The sequence below is a fragment of the Balaenoptera acutorostrata genome, chromosome 8 (genome assembly GCF_949987535.1).
Source record: "Balaenoptera acutorostrata chromosome 8, mBalAcu1.1, whole genome shotgun sequence".
NCBI classification, from domain to species: Eukaryota; Metazoa; Chordata; class Mammalia; order Artiodactyla; family Balaenopteridae; genus Balaenoptera; species Balaenoptera acutorostrata.
In genome coordinates this window covers 81,294,371-81,306,403 of record NC_080071.1, presented here as the reverse complement: position 1 = coordinate 81,306,403, position 12,033 = coordinate 81,294,371, and the positions used below count along the sequence as shown (strand labels likewise).

General features: G+C 38.1%; 1 protein-coding gene across 10 annotated transcripts in view; it reads left to right on the top strand.

Annotated features, from left to right (window-relative positions):
• Positions 1–12,033, top strand: part of DOCK10 (dedicator of cytokinesis 10) — a 289,663-nt gene that overhangs the window by 212,047 nt on the left and 65,583 nt on the right. For all 10 annotated transcript variants that reach the window (XM_057551339.1, XM_057551337.1, XM_057551336.1 and 7 more), the window contains exons 23-26: positions 755–847; positions 1,336–1,454; positions 5,842–5,911; positions 9,233–9,346. In XM_057551339.1, coding sequence (XP_057407322.1) covers positions 755–847; positions 1,336–1,454; positions 5,842–5,911; positions 9,233–9,346 — 396 coding nt within the window. The remainder of the gene's footprint in view (positions 1–754; positions 848–1,335; positions 1,455–5,841; positions 5,912–9,232; positions 9,347–12,033) is intronic.

Genomic DNA, 12,033 nt, shown 5'->3' with positions numbered 1-12,033 from the left:
ACCAGACTGGCTGGCTTAAACAACAGAAATGTATTTCTCACAGTCCTAGAGGCTGGAAGTCTGAGATCAAGGTGTCAGCAGAGTTGGCTTCTTCCAAGGCCTCTCTCCTTGGCTTTCCTCTGTGTGTGCACATCCAAGTTTACTCTTTCATGAGGGCATCAGTTGTATTGGACTAGGGCCACCCTAACTAATTACCTCTTTAAAGACCTTATCTTCAAATATCGTTACATCCCGAGGTACTGGGAATTAGGACTTCAACATATGGGTTTGGGGAGTCAAGTTTTATCTCATGATGTCAGGTGGACTTCATAATTTTTTTATTAACTCTGACATTTTAAGTCCAAAAATATCCCTATGCATATTAAACTGTACCCATTCTCATGTGTGTTAAAGAATATGTAAGAAAAATTGGTAGAAGTCTGTGGAAGGAACTGGAAGATGACAGAAGACAATTTAAAAAGAAAGAAAGGAAAGAACAGAGACAAGGAAAGTAATTCTCTAGCCATTATCATGTGGCCCGGAAAGAACACAAATCTCTGAGAGTGAAATAGGAGAGAGAGGGGACTTTGTAGTTCAGGTTAAGCCCTCTGTGTGCTGGAATGTCTGTGAAAATGAGAGGTCTGTCACTATGCCTCCTGGACAAAGCACCTCACATCAAGGCATCTTGTCCTACAGAAGGGCTCACCTCCCATCACCATGATTGTTCCACAGCTTACGTATCATCAAAAATCAAGACTTTCTTTTGCTGTTTCAGGATCCACATGTGAATGCATTTTTCCGACAATGCCAAAAAAGGGAGAAAGATATGTCTCAGTCACCTACCTCGAATTTCGTCCGTTCTTGTAAGGTAACATGACATGCAAATAGCTGCAATGGTCTCCAGGGTAGAAATGGGCAAAACAGACCTTTACATTTTGCATTGAGTAGCAAACTAAGGGGTAATTATTATCGAAGATTTTTAAACACCTTATCAATTCAGAGACTAAATGATTTTATTTCACAATTCCTAAAAGATGTCTGTGTGTTCATTAAAAAATAAGCAAAGATCAGTTTCTCCAAAATAAAAATGATTGAAAATCAGAATCAATTGACTCTAAATTAGTTAATTAGATGTAGAGTCCTTGCAACATTACCCCCATGCCTGTATGTCATGCTAAATGCCATGAAAAATAAAGTCAAACAAAAGTGAGCTACAGTAGTCATATTCAAATTCTGAAGAACGTCAGTAAAAAAATGTGCTTTAAATTTAATCAATGCAAAAAATAAAAATAAAAAAAAATAAAAAAAAAAAAATTTAATCAATGCCCTTTTTTTTTTGTCCTGCCAATTTAACAGAACTTATTGAATGTGGAAAAGATTCATGCAATCATGAGTTTTCTGCCTGTAATCTTGAATCAGCTCTTCAGGGTTCTGGTGCAGAATGAAGAAGATGAAATAAGCACAACTGTGACCAGGTATCCATAGCACAGCCTGAGGGGAAGAGATTTTATAAGCTGTGGTTACACACAACTTTGATTATAACCGAATGGCCACCTGATTGTGTATGCTTGCATTTCGTTCGAATACGTATCTCAAAGTTAAGTATGTCTCACTCTTGACTTCTTACCTTCTAATCATCTATTACCATCATTCAAGTAAAGTTTTAGACCTCTTTTTTAACTTTGTGTTTTTTAATTAAACTTTTTATTTTGAGATAGAGTCACATGCAGTTGTAAGAAATAATGCAGAGAGAGTCCATGTTCTCTTCAGATGTTCCCAATGGTGGCATCGTGCAAAACTATAGGACAATATCACTCCCAGAATATTAACACTGATAGAATCAGGAGACAGAACATTCCCATCCCCACAAGGATCCCTCATGTTGCCCTTTTATTGACACACCTACTTCTTTCTCATCTCAAACCCCACTCCTTACCCCGGGCAACTACTAATCTGTTCTCCATCTCTAAAATTTTGTTACTTTAAGAATTTTATATATATTATATTGAAATTTTATATATAATATGAATTATAACATTTTATATATAATACATTAAAATATACTCTATGCTCCATATATTTATATAATAAATTGATGAGTTTATTATATATTCTATTTTCAATTCATATATAAATTATATATTATATATATATATATATGGATATAGAATTATATAGTATCACAGTATGTAACCTTTGGGGATTGGCTTTTTTCACTCAGCATAATTCTCTAGAGATTCATCCAGGTTGTTGCATCAATCAATCCTTTTTATTTCTGAGTAGTATTCCATATCAAAAAATGTTTAAAAATTCACCTGTTGAAGGCTAGCTGGGTTGTTTCCAGTTTTGGGTACATTTGGGGTGAACATAAGTTTTCATTTCCTTGAAATGAGCAATTGCTGGGTCATACGGTAGTTGTATGTGTTGGTTTTAAGAACATGCCGAATCTCTTGCATTCCTATGCACTGATGATGAAAACTCTGAAAGAGAAATTAAGGAAACACTCCCATTTACAGTTGCAAGAAAAAGAATAAAATACCTAGGAATAAACCTACTTAAGGAGACAAAAGACCTGTATACAGAAAACTGTAAGACACTGATGAGAGAAATTAAAGAGGATACAAACAGATGGAGAGATATACCACGTTCTTGGATTGGAAGAATCACCATTGTGAAAATGACTATATTACCCAAAGCAATCTACAGAGTCAATGCAATCCCTATCAAACTACCAATGGCATTTTTCACAGAAGTAGAACAAAAAATTTCACAATTTGTATGGAAACACAAAAGACCCCGAATAGCCAAAGCAATCTTTAGAAAGAAAAACAGAGCTGGAGGAATCAGGCTCCCGGACTTCAGACTATACTACAAAGCTACAGTCACCAAGACAGTATGGTACTGGCACAAAAACAGAAATATAGATCAGTGGAACAGGATAGAAAGCCCAGAGACAAATGCACGCACATAGGGTCACCTTATCTTTGATAAAGGAGGCAAGAATATACAATGGAGAAAAGACAGCCTCTTCAATAAGTGCTGCTTGGAAAACTGGATAGCTACATGTAAAAGAATGAAATTAGAACACTCCCTAACAGCACACACAAAAATAAACTCAAAATGGATTAAAGACCTAAATGTAAGGCCAGACACTATAAAACTCTCAGAGGAAAACATAGGAAGAACACTCTATGACATAAATCACAGCAAGATCCTTTTTGACCCACCTCCTAGAGAAATGGAAATAAAAAGAAAAATAAACAAATGGGACCTAATGAAACTTCAAAGCTTTTGCACAGCAAAGGAAACCATAAACAAGACAAGAAGACAACCCTAAGAATAGGAGAAAATATTTGCAAATGAAGCAACTGACAAAGGATTAACCTCCAAAATTTATAAGCAGCTCATGCAACTCAATATCAAAAAAACAAACAACTCAATCCAAAAATGAGCAGAAGACATAAATAGATTGCCAACAAACACATGAAAGGATGCTCAACATCACTAATCATCAGAGAAATGCAAATCAAAACTACAATGAGGTATTACCTCACACCAGTCAGAATGGCCATCATCAAAAAATCTACAAACAATAAATGCTGGAGAGGGTGTGGAGAAAAGGGAACCCTCTTGCACTGTTGGTGGGAATATAAATTGATACAACCACTATGGAGAACAGTATGGAGGTTCCTTAAAAAACTAAAAATAGAACTACCATATGACCCAGCAATCCCACTACTGGGCATATACCCTGAGAAAACCATAATTCAAAAAGAGTCATGTACCACAATGCTCATTGCAGCTCTATTTACAATAGCCAGGACATGGAAGCAACCTAAGTGTCCATCAACAGATGAATGGATAAAGAAGATGTGGCACATATATACAATGGAATATTATTCAGCCATAAAAAGAAACAAAATTGAGTTATTTGTAGTGAGGTGGAAGGACCTAGAGTCTGTCATACAGAGTGAAGTAAGTCAGAAAGAGAAAAACAAATACCATATGCTAACACATATATATGGAATCTAAAAAAATGGTTATGAAGAACCTAAGGGCAGGACAGGAATAATGATGCAGATGTAGAGAATGGACTTGAGGACACGGGGAGGGGAAGGGTAAGCTAGGATGAAGTGTGAGAGTGGCATGGACATATATACACTACCAAATGTAAAATAGATAGCTAGTGGGAATCAGCTGCATGGCACAGGGAGATCAGCTCAGTGCTTTGTGACCACCTAGAAGGATGGGATAGGGAGGGTGGGAGGGAGATGCAAGAGGGAGGAGATATGGGGGTATATGTATATGTATAGCTGATTCACTTTGTTATAAAGCAGAAACTAACACACCATTGTAAAGCAATTATACTCGAATAAAGATGTTTAAAAATTTTTTTAAACTTTTTTAATTAAAAATAACATGCCGAATTGTTTTCCAGAATAGCTGTACCATTTCTCTCCCACTGGATCTTATTTTTTTTATGCTCAATTTTTCTTCAACTGTTCTCACTTTAAATTTGCCTGTACTATATTCTTTCAACATTACTAATCTATCTGTCTAGTGACTTTGGCAGTTACACTTTCCTCTTTCTAGAGATAGAATTCTTAATTAATTATTGAATCAAATATTCCTAAAGTTCACTTTTTTTTAAATATTAGTCACAGCATTCTGGAAAAAAATTACTCGACATTGAAATGTTTCCAGTACCTTCATAATTCACAGGCATATTATTAGCCTCTTTCAGAATGAGAGTCTTCAGCGTCAGTTTTTTGTTTGTTTGTTTGTTTGGCTGTGTTGGGTCTTCATTGCTGCACGCAGACTTTCTCTAGTTGCAGCGAGTGGGGTCTACTCTTCGCTGCAGTGCGCAGGCTTCTCATTGCGGTGGCTTCTCTTTTTGTGGAGCATGGGCTCTAGGCACGCGGGCTTCAGTAGTTGTGGCTCGCGGGCTCTAGAATGCAGGCTCAGTAGTCGTAGTGCACAGGCTTAGCTGCTCAATGGCATGCAGGATCTTCCCGGACCAGGGCTCGAACCCGTGTCCCCTGCACTGGCAGGCAGATTCTTAACAACTGTGCCACCAGGGTAGTCCCCTTTAGCATCATTTTTAAAGTAAAGCTCTGAAGCTCTAGAAAATTAAAGTATCTCTAACAGTTCTACAACCAGGCAGTTCTGGGGCCAGATTAGAAGTCCCCAACTATGCCTTCAAGTTATGCCTTTTTCAGCATGAGTATATGCATCTGTGTTGGCAAAACTCCTAAGTATTTCAGCAGATAGATATGTTGAAATTCTGGGCTATTCCTAAGCCCTACAGCTGTGGAGTAACTGGAAGTATTAATGTGAAGAAATCAACCCATACCACAACTGCTACTGGAAACCCTAAACCAGCTAAGAGGGGAAACCCAAAACCCTGCATCTTAAACTAATTAGTTTTTCCAAAAGCATGTATATAACACCTCTAGGTTGGAAGACAAGCCCTTTTAAAGTGGAACATGATAGTTGGAGGTTAAAGAACTTTTAATAAGGTACTAAAAATGATCCCTTTTCCAAGAAGATAATGTCAGCAAACACATAGACCATAATAGCACATACAACTTGGGCAAAAATGTATCCAGTATGATATTGCAGCCATAATACATTACTTATATCATCGTGTTTAGAGATTTCATGGTTGGAAATGGCTAACGGGTATTGTCGATGTTAAACAGCCAGTATTGGGGGATAAGGGGGGTGGGGAGAGTCTGAAATTGGTTCGTTCATTCATTCAACAACGATTAAGCACCCAGTTTACCAAGCACTGCAGTGACAAACCAAGTGGTATTTTCCTGCCTTCTCCAGAAAGTCCACTGAACAGCATTGCTTTTCCAGGGTTCTGACGGACATCGTGACCAAGTGCCATGAGGAGCAGCTGGACAGCTCCGTTCAGTCCTATATTAAGGTACAAAATTGCCACCTGGGCATTGGTCATATCCCCTTGTGCTGTGTGGCTTTTCTCATTTCCTGTCTGCAATAAGTGGGAAGTTTCCCCCTTTAGCTGGATGGTGCCTACCACAGTCGTATCAGACATTCCCCTTAGCTACTTAGAATTCCTTCTTTTTGCATTGATGGGCTCGATGTATTGTTTCAATGTATAAATGTATAAATAATGTGTGCATGTGCAAATGAATATTTATATGGGGAGAGAGAGCAAAGAAAGAGAGGAGAAAACTAAAGTATTGTCCTTTGAAGTCAACATTACAAATAAATGAAATTCCTCTATAAGGAAGATGTTTCCTGTTGGTTTGTTGAATGCGCTATGTTTCTTCTGTAATGTTTTCTTAGCTCTTTTTATTGTTTTCTCAGGCATTATTTCATTTCCCAGTTACTGTATATTTGTACCTGCTTCTGGTATGTTAAGTCCTTTATCCTCTGGCATGAACCACTAGCCCATCCCATCAGTGTGCACTGCTTCTTCCAGTGGCCTTCGTCAGATGTTCACTCGGATATGTTTATATTCTCATTTTCAGTTGGCCTGTGACTTAATACCAGTGAACTTGTGATGATGTTTGCACATTATAGTTCCAGCCTAAAAGTCATCTTCTTGAGTGAAGAGAAAAAAGTCCATCCAGAGATAAATGAAAGTACCTTATATTCCTTTATAATGCATAGAGGACCTAAATTTCAATATTTATGCACAGATTGTATCTTTAAGAGACATAGACCTTTTTATTAAAAGATATATTCCATTAATATATAGATAGACATTTATCCATATATTTTAGATGTCTAGAAAGGTGACTAGAGAAGAATTTGGGGTCTTCTGTGACAGAAATGCTCCTGTAAAAGGAAATAACTAGAAATTTTATTCTGGAATGAACCCTTCTGAGATACCATCAGTGAGGAATTTTTCTCATTACAGTTTTATATTTACATGTTTTCTACCTGTCAGAAATGTTAGATGTCTTCCCAAATATCTAAGTATGTGCCATTCCTTAAAATAGACCATATGCCAAAAATAGTTTCTTCACAGTAATTTCCCTATCGTATAATTTTACCCAATAAGATCTACAATTCAGCTGCAGAAGGCCAGTTCCACCTACAAATGCCTTTTTAGTTTGCTCTCTAAGACAGAGTCATAGCTTACTTTTATAGGGTATTGAAGACTTTACTGTTCAACAGAAATCATCTATAGAATTTTCATTCTCTCGACACTTACCCCAGTTTTCCATTTCAATTGCCAAAGGGGCTGAGAAGAAAAAAAATTCCCCAATCCTTATGACACAAAGTCATCTTTTCAACACACATATTATTTACCTGTTCCAATGGAATCACTGAAAATTGCATTGAGAACCCACTGATGTTGTGGTTATTTTTGTGACAGCCGAGGCTAGTTCCTGATGAGAGCCTTAAATCAGCTCTCAGATGTTATCTGTGATGCTCTTGGAGCATTGTCCTGGAAACACACCCTGGAAAGGTCTTTATTTTTAAGCAGGATGTTTGAAATATCCTGATGAGACCTTTTGATTTTGTAACGTAGGAAGCTGTGTATTTAGTTTGCTTTGAAGTGGTTCAAATCTAGAAATACACCTACGTGGAATTTCAAGCTGATAAAAATTCCTAAAGATATTTTATAACATAATTTCATGTATCTAAAACAAATATAGCCTAATAAATATAACCAACTGGAATTTTACTCTGGAAAGAACATTAAAGTAGCAAATGGAAAACTAGATTCTAGTTAAGGTTAATTAGTTAACTTGGAGCAATCAGCCTCTCTGAACCTCATTTTTCTCCTCTGTGAAGTGAGATGGGGTAGACCAGATGAACATCTAGGTCTATGATTCTGTGACTTGACTCCTGCTGTTGTACATGGCTGACAGCCTGACCTTGACCAAGGAGTATGATTTTTTTTTTTTTACCCGTGGTGGAAAAAATTATTTTTTAACATATACATTAAGCCCCATATCTAAGAGTATAATGAAAACTGGTACCAATACGTGCTTTGATGTCCTTGAAAGATGGGATAGCTGATATAATTCAAACCTATTCAGAAGTAATCTAAACACCATTTCAAGTTCAGTGGTGCTAAATGCTGCTAACTCACTCCATCTACGATATCCAAAATGCACACATACACCATGTCTTTTTCAAAAATGTATACCTAAAGTCAATCTAATTAAATGCCATGGTTTACAGCAATTCGTGGGACTGATATGGTCTAGCCAAAATTTTTTAAATTTCAGAGCTAGTCAAAATGCCCTTGGGGCTAAATTACTGCACATGGGATTAGATAGTTGATGACATTACCCTCATATGGGTCATAATCCATGAGGGGCAAAATCATACTACTCTTGATTTTAGCTAGTTTCATGCATTTCTCAGCCTTGTTTTTCTCCTTTGGGATGAGTGTGGAGAAGTTAGGCCCCATCAGAATGACTTAGATGTCAATGGGCTCTGAAGTTCAAAGAAATAATTATAGACCCAAATGCAAAGTGCCTCTGCTTTGTTTCTTGCCTGCCTTCATCTTTGACTGTAGTGAAGTCCAAATTTTGAATATTATGAAGAAAAGACCTTCCTTGAGGCAAACCCAACTCATAAGTAAAATATTATCATTCGGAAATAAGCATTTTGTATTTTAAATATACATGCATGAATTGATACTTAAAATATATGAAGAAATATGGAAAACTAGATCATGACGTGCACTCAGTGGTGAATGCCAACACCAATCTTTTAAGAAAAAAAAGCGAGAAACATTAGTTATCTTACTGATGGCCAATCATTATGAACCTGTTGGTTGCCATGTCTCAGCATGAGATGGCAGTGGACACTGGGCTTGTGGGCAGCTCACCTACTGGCCTCTGGAAGGCGCCTGCTTCCCCACTTGGCTATTTGAGTGGGTGCTCTACCCTTTCAGGATGAAGAAATGCTACCATGCCACCCACCTGTTGCCAGTGGAAGGAAGGAGAAGGGGAAATGTATCCTAAGTAGGTGGGTCAAAGCCCTCCATGTTTCCTTGAACCCTCTAAATTGCTCTCTGATCTTCTTTGTGATTTCTACAAAGAGCATTTCAAGGAGAACTTAGGTGAGCAAGGCTCTACCTGTGCAAAGCCCTCAATAGGAGCAGGTGTGTATTACACTTATCATTGGGCCTTCATTTATTTCATGACAAAATCTGGCATGAGCAGATAATTTTGAGACATGAGTTATTCTTGGAACGTAATTTTTGATGCTTTGCTTTTAAATATTTAACTTTTTTCACTTTTTGGATTTTCTTCAGTTTGTGTTCAAGACCACGGCATGCAAGGAGAGAACTATACATGAGGAACTGGTTAAAAATGTGACTGGTCTTTTGCAATCAAATGACTCCACAACAGTCAAGCATGTCCTGAAGGTAAAGAATTTAAAGACGGTCCTTTCATTGGGATGGCTTACACTCAACCCTGAAGGTGATAGGATTCATTGATTTTTATAGATCGTTTCTCTAATAGTTTCTGGTATAAGCTTCATGTTGAAATGGTAACATATGAACCTATTAAGAAAAAGAGATCCATGTCAAGAGAACAGATCATTTTAACAAGTAGAATGGACTCAAGTTAAGTCCTTTGGCCTGAAGGCAGAATGAATGACTATTAAGAATGACCTAAAACATTCAAAAATGCTAAGTGTACCCAAAATAAAGTTTATTGGGTTTTTAGGCACAGTAAGAGGGAAACTACCAACAAAAGGATTAATGATGTAGTAATGAATATACTGACAGCAGAGAAGAGGCAGAGAAACAGCCACTCTTTGACCCCCAAACGTTGAAACACATGCATTTGTAGTAATATAAGAAGAGATGGTGAGAAGCTGTTAAAGATGTAACTTATAGACTTGTGACTGCTAAATTAATTATCTATCATGACTTGACAGATAGATGATTGATTAGTAAGTAGCTAGAAGGGGAGGCTGAAGGCTGGGTCAATAAGCGTCAACAGGAGTTCACGAAAATCAAATTTTCCTAGGCCAAGCGGTTTGTTTGTTTAAATTTAAATTAGCCGTATGAGTATATTCATTCATTTTATCCAACAAGTATATTCCAAGTGCCTTCCTTGTGACAAGCACCATCCTCACCATCCTAGGCATTTGGCATGCATTTAGAGAATAGAATAAAGATCTCTGCCCTTGGGAAGCTTACATTCTACTGCGGGATAAAAACAGTAAATGACACACATAGTAGCAAAGTTAATTAAATTGTATGTTTGGAGGTGAGAAGTAGCATAGGAAAAGAAAACATCGAGCAGGTAAAGGGAATGGGGAGTCCTGAGTATGCAGGGTGAGGTTTGCAGTTTTAAATAGAATGGTCAAGATAGAGCTCGTGGAGAAGGTAATACCTCAGCAAAAAATGTGAAGGAAGTGAGGGAGCTGGAGATGTTTAGGGTAGAACATTAAAGGTAGAGGGGAAAACATACCGTATCTTTTGTCTGACTTATTTCACTAAGCATAATACCCTCCGAGTTCATCCATGATGTCACAAATAGCAAAATTTCATTCACTTATATGTGGGATCTAAAAAGTAAAACAAACAAGTGAATATAACAAAACAGAAACAGACTCACTGATACAGAGAACAAACTAGTGGTTCTGAGGTGGGAGAGGAGTGGGGGGAGGGGACAAATAAGTGAAGGGGATGAACAGGTACAAACTGTTAGGTATAAAATAAGTTACAAGGATGTAATGTATAGTGCAGGGTATATCGCCAATATTTTTATAATAACCTTATATGGAGTACAATCTATAAAAATCTTGAATCATTATGTTGTGCACCTAAAACTAATATAATATTGTAAGTCAGCTATATTTCAAAGAAAAAGGTATAGGGGAAGACCTGTATAACGTGGTAAGGCAGCAGCACACCTAGTGGATATGCCTGAAAGATGGCAGGGAGGCCAATGTGGCTGAAGCCACGTGAGCAAAGAAAAGAGGAGGCAAGATGAAGTCAGAGAGGCAGCGGGGGGTTTGGCAGGTAATGTAAGGCCTGTGGGCCATTGCAAGGGCTTTGGCTTCCACTCAAAGAGAAACTGGGAGCCAACAGAGGACTTTGAGCGGAGGAGTGACTTGAGCTGATCTTGGTTCAAAAGGATCGCTCTGATGGCTGTGTAGAGAATAGACTGTAGTGGGGTGAGAGTGGAGACGGGGCTGCTGAAGAAGGCTGCCTGCCTAGCATCCATGTTGCTGCAAATGGCATTATTTCATTCTTTTTCATGGCTGAGTAATATCCCATTGTATATATGTACCACATCTTCTTTATCCATTCGTCTGTCAATGGACATTTAGGTTGCTTCCATGTCTTGGCTATTGTAGACAGTGCTGCAATGAACATTGGGGTGCATGTATCCTTTTGAACCATGTTCTTCTCCAGATATATGCCAAGGAGTGAGATTGCTGGATCATATGATAGTTATATTTTTAGTTTTTTAAGGAACCTCCATACTGTTCTCCATAGTGACTGTACCAATTTACAGTCCCACCTACAGTGTAGGAGGGTTCCCTTCTCTCCACACCCTCTCCAGCAGGGTCCTCTGGGGAGAGTCAGTGTTCAGTTAAAAGATAAGGCAAAGGGAATGTTTGGAGGAGAAGTTGCATCTTCAGGAGATTTTATTGGTAATGGACCATGTGTTCCAGACCAAAGGTATGGTGGGTGGGTTTCAGGAGATGAGAAGCAGTGAGATACACAAGGGGATGTGCAGCACCTACGGAGACCAGAGGGCAGGAGAGGAGTGAGGCTTCTTCTGTTATCAGATGTGAACAGAGGCAAGAGGCTCAATGGGATTAGTCCTGGTGGATTCAAGGTAAATAGTGTAGGTGGGGCTGAGTGCTGAGGGATGGAGAGTGACAGGTGTCAGTTAAATCAAGAGACAAATGTTAGAACATTTGGCATCGTGGTTAAAAATATTATTTAGGACAAGGTGGGGTGCCTTGTGTTAATGAAATATTCCCAACAACATGAATTTCACTTCCAATATCAAGTTTACTAAAGAATGACCCCCTTTTTAAGCCAGAGTTGCCCCTTTAGAGCTTAAACATCCTTTCTTCCTCATC